General features: G+C 45.3%; 4 protein-coding genes across 4 annotated transcripts; 1 reads left to right on the top strand and 3 right to left on the bottom strand.

Annotated features, from left to right (window-relative positions):
- The first annotated feature begins 609 nt into the window (after positions 1–609).
- On the top strand, positions 610–4664 carry napsa (napsin A aspartic peptidase). The gene is made up of 9 exons (XM_062407791.1): positions 610–810; positions 1758–1911; positions 2348–2471; positions 2552–2670; positions 2762–2961; positions 3046–3168; positions 3340–3484; positions 3592–3690; positions 4065–4664. The coding sequence occupies exons 1-9, from the start codon at positions 725–727 to the stop codon at positions 4224–4226; spliced, it is 1212 nt and encodes a 403-aa protein (XP_062263775.1). The 5' UTR covers positions 610–724; the 3' UTR covers positions 4227–4664.
- Positions 4665–4679: 15 nt separating this feature from the next.
- Positions 4680–9924, bottom strand: mief1 (mitochondrial elongation factor 1). The gene is made up of 5 exons (XM_062407775.1): positions 9851–9924; positions 9429–9576; positions 9126–9306; positions 8198–8469; positions 4680–7882 (listed from the first exon to the last, which is right to left on the bottom strand). Exons 2-5 carry the CDS (start codon positions 9573–9575, stop codon positions 7043–7045), a joined length of 1440 nt encoding a protein of 479 aa, XP_062263759.1. The 5' UTR covers position 9576; positions 9851–9924; the 3' UTR covers positions 4680–7042.
- LOC133970807 (mitochondrial ribosome and complex I assembly factor AltMIEF1-like) lies at positions 9914–11156 on the bottom strand. Its single transcript, XM_062407865.1, has 2 exons — positions 11055–11156; positions 9914–10163 (listed from the first exon to the last, which is right to left on the bottom strand). The coding sequence occupies exon 2, from the start codon at positions 10124–10126 to the stop codon at positions 9914–9916; it is 213 nt and encodes a 70-aa protein (XP_062263849.1). The 5' UTR covers positions 10127–10163; positions 11055–11156.
- Positions 11157–12051: 895 nt separating this feature from the next.
- Positions 12052–16465, bottom strand: si:ch211-256m1.8 (uncharacterized). The gene has a single exon (XM_062407677.1). It carries the CDS (start codon positions 16440–16442, stop codon positions 12597–12599), a length of 3846 nt encoding a protein of 1281 aa, XP_062263661.1. The 5' UTR covers positions 16443–16465; the 3' UTR covers positions 12052–12596.
- Positions 16466–16752: the final 287 nt, after the last annotated feature.

The following is a 16752-nucleotide window of genomic DNA, read 5'->3' as shown; positions in this document are numbered from 1 at the left end:
TCATTCATTCATCCATCCATCCATCCATCCATCCATCCATCCATCCATCCATTCATCTATTCATCTATTCAACCATCTATTCATCCATCCATCCATTCATTCATTCATTCATCCATCCATCAATCTACAATCCATTCATCCATCCATCTAATATCATCCATCCATTACCACTTATACTACAGCCTATTATTATTATAATAGTTATTATAATAATTAAGAGTTTAAATAGTAGAAGATATGATAGGAGGTGTAGGATCGAGTTTCTACTCGTGTTTATTCTTCTGATCTGTTTCCCTCTGTTATCTTGACTTTGTGTGTTTTACACAACATGAGAGAATGAAAACAATTCATTCAACATAGTGTGTAAATAATCTCCTCTGTTCTTCAGCTGACAAAATTGACTGTGTGTGTGTGTCTGTGTGTGCGTGCGTGAGCCAGTGCGCGCTCCCCACATCACAGTCAGGTCACACTGTCTCTCGTGACCGTGCACGGGCTTTAGAGGCGGGACGACGTGCAGCCTCCTCCGCCAATCACAGCCCGGCGGTCATTATCACCCTCCAATCGCTGCGTGCGGCTGCAGCGGAGAAAAGCGAGTGAAGGCGGACACAGCCGAACTTCTGAGGCTCTGCAGCGCGCGACTGAAACTGCGAAGCGTCGCTCTCTGACACGGAAACAACACGAAAGTTCCGTTATTTCTGTAGCTCGTTGTTTGAGGGGTGCAGACATGACGCGACTGAAGATGCTTCACATCACCGCGATGCTGCTGCTGCTGCTGATGATGATGATCTCACAAAGTGTCGCCATTATCAGGTAAATACTCACAAAACCAGCTGCTGCGTATATCACAGATTAAACCTGCAGCTGCGTGTGTTTGTGTATGCTTTTGTGTGTGTGTGTTGTTTAACTTCCTCATTCCTCTCCTCACCGTTATAATTAACCCCACGTGTTTCCAATCGAAGAGATAAGAAGAGATGTTATTCATGCTCAGCAATGTCCACCAGCAACTTCCATCCAAAACCTCAAAACTACCACATTGTACAAGAAATACAGAACTGACAATAAAACAGCTGTTAGGTCAACATGTCACAAACTTCTGTATTTCTGTGATGAGTCTATTGCTAAAAGGAGAAGTGCAATCACAACCAGTCCACATGAGCGTGAGTCAGTTTAAAGTGTTTAAGATCCATTTAATTGAATTGATTGGTTCCATGTGACTCTGGACCCTGATCACATGGTGTGCAGCACAAACAAAACAGTGGCACAAGGCTGAACAGATGTTAAGTTTACAAAGGAAGCACCCGGTCGACAAATAACTCATAAGAATGAGGTTAATCATAGATGGGCAACACTTTTCTCTAATTCCTAAAGCTTATATTCAAATTAAGTATTCATCTCCCAAATGCTCTGGTTTCTATCCTGGCCTTTATTTCTTCCAATGACCTTTTTTAGGATTCTGTTGTTACTCACTCTAAAGTTAGACAGCCTGTGCTTTTGGGTCATTTCAGGTGCAGGTGAGACTAGTTCATGAAATCTGATTGGAGCAACAGTTTGAATTGAAGGTGAATTAGATGCAGACACTATGAGACCAGGTTTTACTTGTCTGTGCAAAGTAGTTACCTGCAGTATCGACTCAGAATCCAAACGTCCACACCACAGTTTGTTCACATACGAGTGTGCATGAAGGAAGTCGCTGTTTAACCCGTCACTCTCTCTATCTCTCTATCTCTTTATCTCTCTCTCTCTCTCTCTCTCTCCAGAGTTCCTCTTCTCAAAACCAGGAGCCTGCGTCGCCTGATGGCCGATAACGGGATGTCCCTGGAGGAGCTGCAGGAGTTGGCGAGCAGCACCGGCACCTCTGACCGTGCCCCCCCGCCGACACTGCCCGTGGAGGCGCTGACCAACTTCATGGACGTATGCAACACCTGATTCTGATGTTACCCTTTGCACTCTGATTGGCTCGGTGGATCAATTCCCCTCAGTACTGATTTACTTTTAAAACCATAAGAAACATGAACCTGTTACACATTGTTTCATGAATGTAGAAAGGATGGATACTTGCTGATGTATGTAGTAAATCTACCCAAAGCACATGGACATGAAGACTTGTATCTGTACTGAGTGAACTCTGTGGTTTCAAACCTACATTCTCCTCTGGCCCAGGAGATGCTCTCTTTTCATGCACATGTGAAACACCCACATTCACTCCGGTATGCTGTTGTATTTAATGAGCACCATGTCAGCTGCCACACCTTAATGTCCCCGACATCATGTCAGTTACACCTTTGCATTCCTGACCTGAGTCTGCTGTGAAAGGACAGGATGTGTGATGTTGTTAAACTGTCCCCAGGCTCAGTACTACGGGGAGATCGGCATCGGCACCCCCCCACAGCGCTTCAGCGTGCTGTTTGACACCGGCTCTTCCAACCTGTGGGTCCCCTCCATCCACTGCAACCTCTACGACGTGGCCTGCTGTGAGTGTGTCATTCAGCGCACCGTGCACGGACTGTATGTGCACGTCACCTTCACAGTCTCCTCTCTCCTCTCTCGTTAGGGCTCCATCATCGCTACTACTCCAAGAAGTCCAGCACGTTTGTGAAGAACGGCACCGAGTTCTCCATCCAGTACGGCAGAGGCAGCTTGACGGGCTACATCAGCGAGGACACCGTCTCTGTGAGCTCCAGACTCTCCCCTTCATCACGAGACTTGTTTTGTTTTCGATGGGCTCTGATATTTCTCTGCCTCCTTCTCCCTCTGCTTGCAGCTCGCAGGTCTGTCGGTTCCCGGTCAGCAGTTTGCCGAAGCGACGAAGCAGCCGGGCATCACGTTTGCTGTGGCGCGGTTCGATGGGGTCCTGGGTATGGGCTACCCGTCCATATCCGTAGACAAAGTCAAACCGGTGTTTGACTCTGCCATGGCTGCCAAGCTGCTGCCTCAGAACATCTTCTCATTCTACATTAGCAGGTGGTTTTCTGACACAAGGAAACAAATCAACTCCTGCAGTTTATACCCAGTGCACCTTTTCAAACTTTCCAACTTGTGTCTCAGAGATGCCACAGCAGCAGTGGGAGGAGAGCTGATCCTGGGTGGGACAGATCCTCAGTACTACACCGGAGACCTGCACTATGTGAACGTCACACGCAAGGCCTACTGGCAGATTAAGATGGACGGGTAGGAGACTCGTGTGTGTGTGGCTTCCTTTTTGTTATGAGGAACTGTGACCTTTTCTAAAATGGCCTCGGTCTACGCACCTTCTTTTCCGTTTTTCATTTAAACCTGTGGGTTGCTCTTAAAGGCTGATGCATCAACTCAACTGGCTTCATCTCTGTCTCCCTCCTGCAGAGTTGAAGTCGGCACTCAGCTGACTCTCTGCAAAACGGGTTGCCAGGCCATCGTTGACACGGGGACGTCCCTGATTGTTGGTCCTCGACAGGAAGTCCGAGCGCTGCACAGAGCCATCGGAGCTCTGCCCTTGATAATGGGAGAGGTAAAGTTTGGGGGGAAAATGCAAAACTATTGATTTTCAATTTGGTTCGGAAAGATAACATAAGCACATCCTCTTTCTCTCTCTCTTTCTCTCTCTCTCCCTCGTAGTATTTAATCGACTGCAAGAAGATTCCATCTCTCCCCGTCGTGTCCTTCAACATCGGAGGGAAGATGTTCAACTTGACAGGAGAGGATTATATCATGAAGGTAGATTTACTAACGACAAACCAAATTCACTCATCCTCAGTAGATGGAGTGTATTGATATGCATTAAAGCAGACCCCTGAGGCAGAGCGCCCCAGACAGGGTGAGGAGGTCAGAGTATTTAGATTAATGTGCTGATCTCAGGCCTGGAGCCAGTATCATGAGGTGACAGTGAGTCAACTATCTGCAGGCTTAACACATCTAACACTATCAACTATCATTGTCACTTGTTGTGGATAATTTTAGTATGATGTCACTTGTACTTAACTCTGCCTCTCTCACATGGAGGCGCTCATAGCTTGATTAGAAAAGTTACTTTTGATACTGGGAATCATTGACTTTGATAACAAGCACCTTTTTCATGCTTTTATTTGCAGGAGTCCCAGAAAGGTTCATCCATCTGTCTGTCGGGTTTCATGGCCATGGATATCCCGCCTCCTGCTGGGCCCCTGTGGATCCTGGGAGACGTCTTCATCGGGAAGTACTACACGGTGTTCGACAGGAACGTGGATCGCGTCGGGTTCGCTCCTGCCAAGTAGATGTAGAGCGACGCATGAAGAGTGTCACTGGTCGTTAGTCGGGTTGTTTTGACTTTAATAATTAGATCAAAAGTGTGTTTGTTTGACTTGTCACTTAAATGTCTCGTATCTGCTTAGAAACACCTGGTTTAAATGAAACTGGTTGTTCCCAGTATAGATGCAACATGAATGACCATTTCCTCTTTAGCTTTAACGTGATGTTTTTACGACTGGATTCACCCAGAGCTTTGCATTTTGTTGTCTTTTGCACTATTTCATTGTTGTAATGCTTCCAGGAAACAAACAAAAAAACTCCCAGACATAAACTGAACCAAATTAGATTTCAAAATACACCTGGGAGCTGTTTGTGCACACTGAACATAACTCAGGATGTTTCTTATTAACACACCAATGTGAATTTTATGACCAAATCCCGCTGAATAAAAACTTAATAATTAATTGGACCATCCAGACTTGTCATTGGTAACATTTAATGAAGCCGTTTACAAAGTGCTGCACAGTTCTACTTCAGAGCTGAACCCAAAGAAAAAAAGCACAGCATGCGACACAGCTTATGACTTGTATGAACTCCACAAGGTAGAGGTAGTCGTCTACTTTGGGTTTTTTATTTTACAATAACGTTACACATGTGGCACAGTGACTCCCCTTACATTAGTACAGTAGTAATTTGTAGCATAAACTAGGTCTGTGGAGGACGACTCTTAATATGCACACAAAGAAGAGCTACTGTAGATGATATCTCCGTATATCCAGAACAAAGCACAAGTGATGCATGTAGAATTGAATCAGTGCTAATAAATAATTGACTCTTTTTGGTTATAAATGTACAATGATACAAAAATATTTCCCCATTATTGAGTATTTTAACTGAATGCACAACAGAAGTATTAACAACCCCAGAATCCCTCCACTTTATTTTATACAAACGGAGGGTTCCAGGGACAATTGCTCCATATCGCTGCATTTTTTTTTTTATTGATTTATTCTAAGGCTTAAAGTGAGAACAAAGAGCAGCCCTGTGATTATTTTTGGACATTTTGAGCACTAATTTCGAGAGCGAAGCGACAAACTCCACCTGTCCCTGTGGCAGCTGTTTGTCTTCACCCCACCCACTGTCTCCTGCAGAGAGGAACCAGGCTAATCCAGCAGAGTTCGTGTTATACAACTTTAGTAGATCCTCCTCCAATCAGATCATATTCTAGATTAGCACCTTTTAACCTACAGACAGAAGCAGCCCGACGGTAGACGTGGGCCCAGCTGATGTGCGTCATGTGTTGTAGCTACAGCAGACAAACGGTACTCGGCTTTTTTTAGCACTAATCCACGTCTGGCCACCTACTGCAACACACTGGGCCAGATCAGTACATACACACACACCTAATCAGGGTTTAATGTGCACAGGTATGCACACAAACAAGGTCCGACAGGCTCCCCAGCTACAGTTCATGCTGAGGCAAATTGACCAGATGACAAACGCACACTCTTCTCCTGCAGGTTGACGACAAGTTTGTTGCCTGTCATGGATTTCTGATGCTGTCGAGGAATAGTTTCTATAAAAAAAAGCGTCTCCAGAAGTTAACTCGCTTGCTACAAAGACCCAGCCCACCCTGGAGGTCTTAATTTGTACCACATGATCTCAACTGAAATGTCAATTAAAGCAAAAACCAGAAAACAAACAGCACTTAGAGCGTCGCACAGAAACACCTCTGCACAACTTTGTTTCAGATCTACTCCAGAACAACTGGACAGTGCAAAATAACCTGTGATTGAAATACATACAAAATAATACGCTAATAAAGCATGAGACCTGTGCACCCGAGAAACAAATGAGACTGGGAGAGAAACCCAACTTTTCGGCAAACAAAGAGCAGCTCTGTGTTACAGTCACATGGAAACATCTTCTGTTCACGTCCGAGTGACACCGACAAAATGGTGATGCTGTACTTCTGTTCATGTTTCCTCATTGGACAACAAATCGTTTACTTCTATCAGTGCTTGTGTGTCATTTCTGGAAGTAGATTCAGTTTTACATCAGATTATTGTTGAATTAGAAACAGTCATATTCACCCGTTTGATTTCTAGATAAGGAAGCAAACACATGCCAGCTGCAGACATTCAAAACAGCCTAATGTCTGTTTGCACTTATCCCTGGAAACATGGAGAGCGTCAGTACGGCCACTGTATTAATGATGCGAGACACATCTGATTTCCGAGGGGGAACCGAACCTCAACTCGTCTCTTTAACTCAAGAATGTTGAGTCCTTCAGGCTGATCAGCAGTTTATTAGCTTTTGCGATGTCATACACACAATCAAGATTACATTCTACCCCTCGACACAGTGGCACAGACCCATCAACGCTACTACCACAGTGACCATAACGTGAAGCTATTCCTATAACTCCAACCGTTTAAAAAAAAAGCTGAAATCTGACATTTGATACAGACAGCTATATATGAATCAATCCAGCTGGGGGTCAGTCCCTCCATCCCAGAGTGAGAGGGCTTAACAGTGTGGCTACTCTTTGCTTCATTAATACAATGCGTAATACTTTGCTGAGAGCCATGAGTTCCAGGGAACCCTCAATTTTTTTCTGAGATTAAAATACTTGGATGATCACCCCACAAACAGTCTGTGAATCACGTGTTCTCTCAGATGTTTGTGAAGAGGCATTTAGAACATTTAGAAATTAAAGAGACTGTTTTTAAGGAGAAAGGTTTATTCCATGCAGATGTTTCTTTCCAGGAACCTCTTCTTGGCTCGAGGTCACCATTGACCACATATTGGTACGGTTGACTTCTGACAGTTGACTAGTGAGTCAGGGAGGGGGTGGCTCTGCCACAGCAGTTCTCAGCAGCTCCTGAGGATCTGAGAGAGCACAGTAGAGAGTATACCCCAGCTCATCCACTTCCTGTTCCGTCAGCTCACAGAATAAGTTAACTTTAGGGTTGAGGGCACATGGCAGCCTCCCGGCCTCTAGGTGTCCCACTAACGCTCGTAGCAGCTGGAGGAAGCGATCGGCCAATGCTTCCAGGGTCCAGTCACCTTCTTTCTCGCTCAACAGCAAGATGGCGTTGGTGAGCTGGCTGGCGTTCAGACGGTTAAGCGCAGGGTTAAGTTTGCACATCGCCTTTGCCACTTTCAGGCAGGCGCACCGGCAGCCTCCGTCCTCCTGATCCAGAGCCCTGAGCCGCGCCGTCTCAGGCACACGGAAGCTCTGCCGCCACAGGTTTTCATGGCGCTCTGCTGCAAGCCGATGTGGTTTAGCTATTAGTGAGGTTCCATCTTCCATCACGAGTAAAGGTAAGAAGTCCACATACAACTTCCTGTCCGTCTCGTACTGCACCTCCAGGGTCAGTGTTTCTGACGGAACCACGGGACGGATGACGTAGTCAAGAACACTTCCTATAGCTGGCCAGTTGATGGAGCCAGCCACAAGCTTGTCAAAGACCTCAAGGACCGATTTCGGGGACAGGTAGCCTCCAACCATGCAGCGGTCCCAGTAGCTGCTATTTCGTGGGAAATATTCCAAGTTCTCCCTGCGGACGAGCCAGAAACCTGGGACGTTCATGATGGTGTCCTCTCCAGGGATGAACGACCACAGGTTCTTCTCCAGGACTAGAGGCACCATAAGCTGGGCGTGGTCTGCTGTGACCACCTAGATGATGGAGGAAAAAACATTTTTTATTACATTACATTACATTACATATCATTTAGCTGACGCTTTTGTCCAAAGCGACTTACATTTTTAGAACACTCAGCATTTATGAGGGGCCATTTTAGGAGTTCAGTATCTTGCCAAGGACACTTAAGCATGCAGATGGGAGAGTGGGATTTGAACCGGCAACTTTCTTGTTGCAGAACACCCGCTCTATCCCCTAGGCCACTCTCTCCCCATATTTTTTTATTTTTTATAAAATCAATATGCTTGAAGAAGCTGAAGCTTAATATTAAAATGTGTGACACCTCTTACCTGCAGTTCGTCATACAGACTTCCACTCAGGTACATCTCTCTGAGCGGCATGTCAGGCAGTTTGGCGTGAAGAAACACTCGGAGCTCGGCGCAGATGTCCAGCGCCGCCCTCCTGGCCGTAGTCTGCTCATCAGTGGGAATGTTCACATTATTCCGGTAGAACTCCCACAGATGTTCCTGCAGAGACAAACGCATGCGGGCCCGCAGCAGATCGGACTGAGTGGCACCGCTGCCTCCCACAGCAGCTCGACCCACAGCCCTGCGCAGACAGTCTGAAGAGGGAAGAGGCGACTCAAAGTTAAAAGAGCAGCAGAATTTTGTGATCTTCCCTCTTCTCAGACAATGACCACTTTGACACAGACAGCTATAACCCCATTATACCACTTTTGCTTCTTCATACTGACACCGATGATGTGTAGCACAGCAGCGTCTGATTTTGTCCCACCATTTTGATTCTCCCCTCTACAAAGACATCATTTTAACCCTGTGAGTAGGCCGACTAACTACACACAGATTCTGTGTTTGTACCTTTAATACAGACCGTCAAAGTAAGCATTCACACTTTGAACAGGTTGTGTAAAAGGGGCTGATGACCTTTAAAAGGAGGGGGCAAGGGGTAAAGATGCAATCTACAGAGACTAAATCAATTACCTGAGGTATTATTAAAACATCAAGGTTCAACTACCATAGGTCAAACTAATATAAAACAGCCAGGTGACTAACTACAGCAGAACATAGAGCCATCACCCACTGTAAAGGAAAAGCAAGATTTGTCCCAGTAGGCTGTCTGTAAACAGATAAAAGATAAATCTTAAATGGCAGCGGACTGAAGTAAAATAAATTAAATGGCTACTCACTGACATTTCAACAATGAAGAGGGTCAAAGGTCACATCTGTTTTAAAGAGTAGCCGACTTTGTTTTCCTCACCCGGTTCAAAAGCATGTGACGAGGTGGGCAGAGACTGTAGGGACCTGCTAACCGTGGACTTCATGCCGTGGTTCAGTACCCGTGGGGACGAACCCATACAGGCTGGCTCTTCCCAGCTTCTCTGTCCTGTATGCTCCATCTTGGTGGGACTGGTGGGAGCACTTATGGCACGGTCATACATCTGTACAACAAAGAAATGTGTGCACATTGTTCATATTGGTACGGAAGCTGAAGTAAGAGTTATTTTTTCCCACCATCGCACAAGGGACTGAGGGGTGGGGAGATAAATGTTTCCTGACTTACTCTTTTGACAGCGAGTGTTGCGATGCCAAGCATTGCTGCTCCTCCCACTCCGAGCACAAGCTTAGCATTGGAGAGCATGAAATCAATGGCTGTGCCGATCCCGTTGTCATCTTTCTTCCCCTTACGGTCTCCATTCACCCCCGCCATCCTGCCACTGACAAGAACACAAGGTAAGAGAGTCAGAAAGGTGGACAGAAAAGGCAAACATTTTCTGAAGTATACAAATATTACACATGCATACACACACTTTAGACAGCCAGCTTAATCTGCAGGAGCATTGAGTTCCTGAAGTAAAGTCAGTGAGTAAACACACAGATCGGGAATCCTACACAACGAAAAATCATCTTACATCCACACACAGAACGTTTCAGATCTAAAAGCTTCACTGATGACACAGGCAGTTGTTCTTATAGTCCACCCACCTGGAAGATGAGCCTCCAGACGACCTTTAAACCCTCCAGCGGACGACCTCTGGCCCCTTCCACCTACATAAGCCCACCCAATCGGCTGCTGAGGAAGAACTGGCCCCTCTTCAGCGCGTCCTCCTTGTCTTCGGGTACCGTCAGGTCCTGGCAGCGGCGAAACTCGCGAGCCACAGCGCGGCGATAGTAGTTGCGGTCGGTGTACTGAAGGTGGCGGCCCGCGCGGAGCAGCGAGCGGTAAAGCTCCAGCACAGCACTGCGAGACCAGCCGCCCATTAGGCACCACACATGGAGAGGGGGGACACCCTGGCACCTGGGAGAAGGAAAACAGAGGCATGTATCTTTACATTGGGCTGATTCGATAGTAGTGACTGGTGGGAGGTGGATGAATGAGTGTGGGGTTGAGAGAACACAAAACAGTGTTACGAAAGACACATTTATCTTAACATCTCAGCTTTTTTCCCCTGTTAATAGTCTTTTGGGTAGTTTAACTCATGTGGACCATTAAAAACAGAAGATGTCCCAGTTTGCTTAACTCTGTAAGACCAACTGATTTGTGAATATGGGCTTTACAAGTAAAATGTGATTTATTTATTGATTGATTGATTGATTAAACTGCTGGGAGCCACAGATAAACCTATGTGCCGTGATAACCTCATCATGGATTCCAGTTTTCATTCTTCTACAATATTTATCCTCCAGCTACAGAGCTACACATATTTAGATCAGGGGCTATAAATAAGGAAATGGAAATATGACAACCATCTTTAAGTCAGAGAGAGAGAATTAACGTCTCCTTAATCCGTTTAAGTGTTTAGAACACAGATGTTTACAGACAGCTTCTCTGCTGCAGTGTCAGCCTGACGTTAGCTAGCATGGACATGTCACCGCTTATCCATCGTGGTTCCCTGTTCCCGACGATACTCAACCACTGTTGTGTGAGCACCAGCACCGCAGAGGAGAAAACCAACACAACGGACACACACCGACGTCCCTGTTTGCTTAGATAACGACTGTCTTCCAACGGGAAAGTCACACATCCCATGGTCGGTTCGTTAGCTTAGCGTGCTAACGAGCTAGCCGCAGGGCTAGGCAGGCGCTGACCTTTAGGGAGCTTCGCTGACAAAACACCAAGGAAACTGTGGGACAACACGGAGACAAACACACAAGTACACACGGCGAAGGACACACAAGTCAAACCTACGTTTCAGAAATGAAGAGCAGTGTTGTGTCTTCAGGAGAAGCTCTGCTGGAGCCGGGGTCAGGAGAGACAGCGACACCGGAAACCGACGGTCCACTACTCACATACTACTTCCGGGTTGTTGTTTTTTTTTTTGGACAGGTGCTTTAAATCGGACATTTTTGACTTTTTACGAGAATAACGACCGATCTCACATCTTTAGATTTTTTCTGTGTATACATACTTTCTTTCATTTAAAGGTCACTGTACCCTCTGACCACTAAAACACAGTATAATGAGGTCACTGTGACCTTGACCTTTGACCCCAGGCCCAAAATTCTAATCAGATTATTTTTGAGTGCAAGTGAAGGTTTGCACCAGATTTGAAGACATTCCCTCACACTTATCTTAAGATGTCATAAGATGTTCAAGAAAACATAAACTTACTTTGTGAGGCCACCGTGACCTTTGACCTTTGACCCTGGGCAAGTGAATGTTTGTGCTGAATGTGAAATACCCCCAAGTCGTTTCAGACAGATTATGAATTCACCAGGTAAAAATGTGCTTTCTTTATATTTGTGATTTATATTATTTTGTACACAATGTATGCGTATAATTTTATTTTAATTATATGACCAATGTTTGTATTTATTCATATTAATAAATAGAGATGTGAAGAAACATTAATAATGTCAACATAATAATGAGGTGTAAACTATATATATAATTGTGAATTTCTTCTAAATAAATTGTACGCTCCAGGTGAAAAAACAAATACAAACAGTTTATGCAAGAGTCTAATTATCTCTAACTGATATTGATATATGTATATATTAGATACAGGTCTCTTCAAGTCGATGGTTAATAGTAACTTCTTTAAATTATCCTATTTTAAACTTAAATTTGTTTGAGTACATCTTGAACAACAACCCTGCTACATGAATTTATATCACTTCCCAAAAAATATAATATGATCTAACAGAAATAAGACAAAAAACAACATTTGACACCAACAATGATAATTTATTTGTAAAATAGGTTAGACAGCATATAGCCAATAATTCAAAGATTCAAACAAATGAAGAACTGAACGACTAAGTCATACAAGTTATACTGTGTAACTTTGTCAATATTTAATCAGTCTTAATCATAGATATAAATATATTTAAACAATCCAAGCTGTACTGACCCCCCACCCTACATTTTCACCATGCAGTTACATATATATTAAAGCTTTGGTGTTAAGAAAGGAAACCATCCTTAAGTGTAAAATAGCATTTAAAAAATAAATAATAAAGTTATTTGAGTCATCTCAATTTTGGCTCTTTTACTTTTCCTTTTTTCTGCAGTAATTCCTCCAGTGTATCAGACACCAACATGTATGCCCTCTCTCCTCTGATCATGGACGCAGCAGGAAATATTTAATAAACAAAAAATTGGATGAAACTCTGGATTATTGAGGCATTTTTATTCTAAAAAGCCATTATATAAACTCTTCTTTGATCCTATTATTGCAAGTCCTATATATTACATTTAAAGGCCTGAAAAGACGTGGAGAACTGATAATCAGGGCATGAATTTCATGCCTTTCATCCTCGGTATGATCTGTATATCTCTGACGTCATCGTGCTGTAGCAGCCAGCACAGGTAGCGCTCTGTCCCCATGCCCCAACCACTGCTGAGGAGGGGTTTTGCTTGTCGCATGCTCATGTACCACTTGTAGGACTGCTCAGGAACTGTGTGGTGCCTGAGAGCTTCTTGCACCATCTCAGGGGTGGAATGACGCTCACCAAGACCCACAGTCTCACCCAGCCCTATCAGAAGGTCTGCAGCTTTGGCTTTGCGCTGCCCACTGCCCTCCACATATGCCTGGTAGAAGGGGACCCCCAGATGATCCATCTCGGTCAACCAAACAGCGCCATCATATTTTTCTATCAAGACTCGCTCTCCTTTGCGTGTTAGTTTTCTGCCAAACTGGGGCTGACCATCCTGGACCCACTCAACGCAGTCAGCAGATGGCATCATGGGAATGGCCTGATCAAGAGGGATTCTTGGTAGTCCATCTTTTCCCTCTAGCTTACTCTGCATGGCTTTGGCATGCGTGAGGGTCCCAGCAGTGTTGAGAATGATATACGAGTGTTGCTTCAACATGGACTTAGTGAGATGAGCCAAGTATCTCTCTGCTATGCAAATGGCATCATTCATATCACCTATCAGTTCACACTCCACGTGGTAGAACTGGTTCAGGTGTGTGGCATCAGGATCTTCCCCTCTAAAGCTGGGAGATATGTAGTAGGTTCCTGGCAGGTTCTCCTGGAAGCGAAGAAAGTACTCAAGAACAAATTGCATTGAGTCAGCCAGGTAGATGTCCTGTCCCAGCAGGTTAACAGAAACTGGGTCTGAGTCAGATCCCAGACCCATCGGCGAGGAGATGGTGTCGGTGGTGAGAGGGGTCAGAGCGTAGGAGTAATGGCAGAGACTTTGGAAATATTCCACTGTGCTGTGGAAAAGAGTGTTTTGAATCTGGAACAGGTTGCGATACCACTGGCTCTTAATGGCAAGTGTGGAATGGGAAACGGGGTTTTGCCATGAATGTGGAGCTCTGCACTTAGTGATTTTTGAGTGGACCGCTTTAAGGGTCTCAGGATCAGCAGCTGGCCCGTCCATCGATGACACATATCCAGGGTAGCTTTGATAGCATTCTGGTGTCAGCTCAGCAGGCGTAGTGCCATCAGCTGGAGGGGATAGAGGGATCAGCTTCGCATGAGCATAGTCAATCTCCAATCCCTCAAAGATCAATGCAACACCTCGAGCTCTCATCCCCTCTTCCAATAGTCGGGCAACTTTATGAATTGCTAAAATCATTGCTTTGTAGTCAGCTTGGTCCAATTTGAAGAGGTCACTGGACAGTGGTTTGCGTGGCACCACAACAGTCAGACCAGGCGTGTTTGGGTATGGCGTGAGGAATGCAACATACTCACTGTCTTCCCACACCCTCCACTGTGGCTGCTCGCCCCGAACAATACGGCTGAACAGGTTGTTACAGGAGCGGTCCCCAAAAAAGTCAAAGCAAGAAGGTGCATTGGGTGTTGGTAATTTGTTTCTGATCTTGGCTTGAACCTGAGTCAGAGATTGATCATCCCAGCATGGGCTGCTTTTTGAATTGCAGTAGCCAGGATCGTATTCATGGAATTCCTCTTCACCAGCAAGATGAGGCTCCCACTTTGGCTTGAGGCCATGAAGTGGGAGCAGTCTGATTTGTGCAGGATGATCCGGTGTTGGGTAGAAAACCAAGGCACAGCGCCGCACTCCCAACCGTTCACATAGTAGGTTTGACACAACTCTCGCTGCCTGTAGCATAGCCACAAAATCAGGTGTGGGCAAGTGGAAGACACTGCTTGCCCCATTATTAGTTTTTCTCGTCAGAATGGTTGAGCCAGGGATCCAGGGTTTGGGATTCAGGTAGGCAACCAGCTCATCTGTTTCCCAGATCACATCAGAGAAGCTGTTCAGGGGCCTGAGGACCTCTACTCGTGAAATACCATCTATCAGAGAGGCCACAAACATTACGCCAGCATTTGATTCGATGATGGCATCACCTTTAATATCCACAGCAATGATGCCTGCACATGCCCCATTCAGATTTTCACTCATCACTTCTTTGCATGCATGTCTAAGGCTGTAGCCCTTGTGATGGTAGAGACTAGCTATTTTCTGGGCAACTGTGTGCCTCAAAAAAACATCTCCATCTCCAGAGCAAGCAATAGCTAATTTGTCATCAGCATATATTCCTGCCCCTACTACTGCTGTATCCCCAACTCGCCCTTTTAGCTTTCCTACTAACCCGCCTGTAGAGGAAGCAGCAGCCAACCCCTGCCAATGATCCAATGCAACAGCTCCAACTGTCTGAGGGTGATTGTTTTTTGAGGTATCTCCACCGCTGAGCTTTGCCATTAACTCTCTGTGGCGTATATCAGTGTAGAAATACTCACACCCAACAGCTTTCTCCTCCTCCTGCACTTGCAGAAACTCCTCTGCCCCATTTCCTACTATGAGTGAATGTGAACTTTTCTCCATGACACATCTGGCTGCTTTTATTGGGTTCTTCACACTTTCCACACAGGCAACAGCTCCCGACCTCAGTGTACTACCATCTACAATTGCTGCTTCCAATTCATTTTTGCCATCTTTGTTGAATACTGAGCCTTTACCTGCATTGAACAGAAAACAGTCCTCCAGAGCCTCCACTGACCTCTGAACTGCGTCCAGACTCCTGCCACCTTGTTGAAGGACTTGGGATCCAAGGGTTAAGGCTGTCTGTAGAGCAAACTCAATAACCCCAATCACTTGGGTGTTCAGCATCATCTCTTCTCCAGCTCCACCATGGATCACCATAGTATAGTTTGGTCTCATGCCTGTGATGGGGTCAGCTTTGCTTTCCCCACTTGTTAGGCCCTTGCCAATCACTTTCTTAATTTGGTCCTGTTGGAGTAGACACTCCAGGGCTCCCATCTGATTGGCAATGGCATATCTAACAGCTAGAAGCATCACTAACTTCAGGTTCATCTTCATGTTGTCTTGAAGCATTGGCAGTATCTGAGCAAAGCTCCCTTTTCCATTAAGCACAATTTGAACCCTGTCTTTTCTTCCAAGGTATGCTACAGCCAGCTGATCTTGTGCATACACATTCCCTACTCCACACTCTACACCCTCAATGAGACCTGAACCAGTGAGGTATACAGATGGACAACCAAAGGGGTCCAGAAACTTTTTCAGTGGATTGTCAGATGGCAGAAGTTGGCGCAAGGCAGCTAGATGGGGACCAACACCTTGACCACTTTTAGTTTTTCTGATGAGACTCTTGTGCTCCATTAATGCAACATGGAACAGGCGTAAGATGTCAGTAGTGTATTGGATTTTCTTATCTGGGCCTATGCAGGAAGCCAAGGCACCTACTAACTTGAGAGAATGAGTGGTGACTGAGTATGTAGGATCACATCGACCATGTTTGTAGTGGCGCATATGGGTAGGTGTGACAAGCACGTGACTGGCAGCTGATTCCCCAAGAGTCTGCCTCAGGGAAAGCTGCAAAGAGAAGTTGATCCAGGCATCATACAGGCCTCTGTGATCTCTGATCGTAGAAAAGACATCCGGGTAGGAAGGAACATCAAACGTGAGAACTTGATTAGTTACTTCTGAGGCCGGGTTTGGCTGTGGGATGTTTACTCCTTGCAAGTGGAAGGTTAAAGAAGTCGGGGAAAACGGTTTTATATCGCTAACTGTGACGGACCCATTCACATTCTCTGGTTCAGTGAGGGCTAGTTCTAAATCAACAGTCTCAGACAGATTATAGACACAACCACTGAGAAACACAGCCACTATCCCATCCAAAACACTGTGCTCAAACAACATTCCAGCGGTGCTGTCCTTGAACACCACCAGGCTCATCATCTGTCAGGAAAGAGAAACAGAAAAACAATTTCAGTAAAATGTCCGTCCATTGAAAATATGCAATTTCTTTAAACTGACAATCTTTATAAACATGTTTAGTATAAATCTAATTGGAATGTGTCTGATTCTCTCCACTACCTTATCATAGTGTCTCAGACATGGACCGTCTCCTCCTCCTCCTCCCAGCCTCACTGCATTGAGGGTGTCGGCCAGATCAGAAGGTGCATTCTGGTCCTCCAGACAAAGTGTTAGCACAGCGCTCTCCATTAGC

This window comes from Platichthys flesus, chromosome 16, assembly GCF_949316205.1.
Source record: "Platichthys flesus chromosome 16, fPlaFle2.1, whole genome shotgun sequence".
Taxonomy (NCBI): Eukaryota; Metazoa; Chordata; class Actinopteri; order Pleuronectiformes; family Pleuronectidae; genus Platichthys; species Platichthys flesus.
The sequence above is the reverse complement of the archived record's forward strand: the minus strand, read 5'-3'. Positions and strand labels throughout refer to the sequence as shown.

Excerpts from the sequence above, each read along its gene's own strand:
- si:ch211-256m1.8 (XM_062407677.1), bottom strand. The coding sequence starts at position 16,442 with ATGTTGTTTGAGCACAGTGTTTTGGATGGGATAGTGGCTGTGTTTCTC.
- napsa (XM_062407791.1), top strand. The coding sequence starts at position 725 with ATGACGCGACTGAAGATGCTTCACATCACCGCGATGCTGCTGCTGCTG. Across the intron at positions 2,962-3,045 it reads TTCTCATTCTACATTAGCAG|AGATGCCACAGCAGCAGTGG; the intron begins GTGGTTTTCTGA and ends CTTGTGTCTCAG. Across the intron at positions 3,691-4,064 it reads GAGAGGATTATATCATGAAG|GAGTCCCAGAAAGGTTCATC; the intron begins GTAGATTTACTA and ends TTTTATTTGCAG.
- mief1 (XM_062407775.1), bottom strand. The coding sequence starts at position 9,575 with ATGGCGGGGGTGAATGGAGACCGTAAGGGGAAGAAAGATGACAACGGG. Across the intron at positions 8,470-9,125 it reads GTCACATGCTTTTGAACCGG|ACTGTCTGCGCAGGGCTGTG; the intron begins GTGAGGAAAACA and ends TTCCCTCTTCAG. Across the intron at positions 7,883-8,197 it reads GTCTGTATGACGAACTGCAG|GTGGTCACAGCAGACCACGC; the intron begins GTAAGAGGTGTC and ends TCCATCATCTAG.
- LOC133970807 (XM_062407865.1), bottom strand. The coding sequence starts at position 10,126 with ATGGGCGGCTGGTCTCGCAGTGCTGTGCTGGAGCTTTACCGCTCGCTG.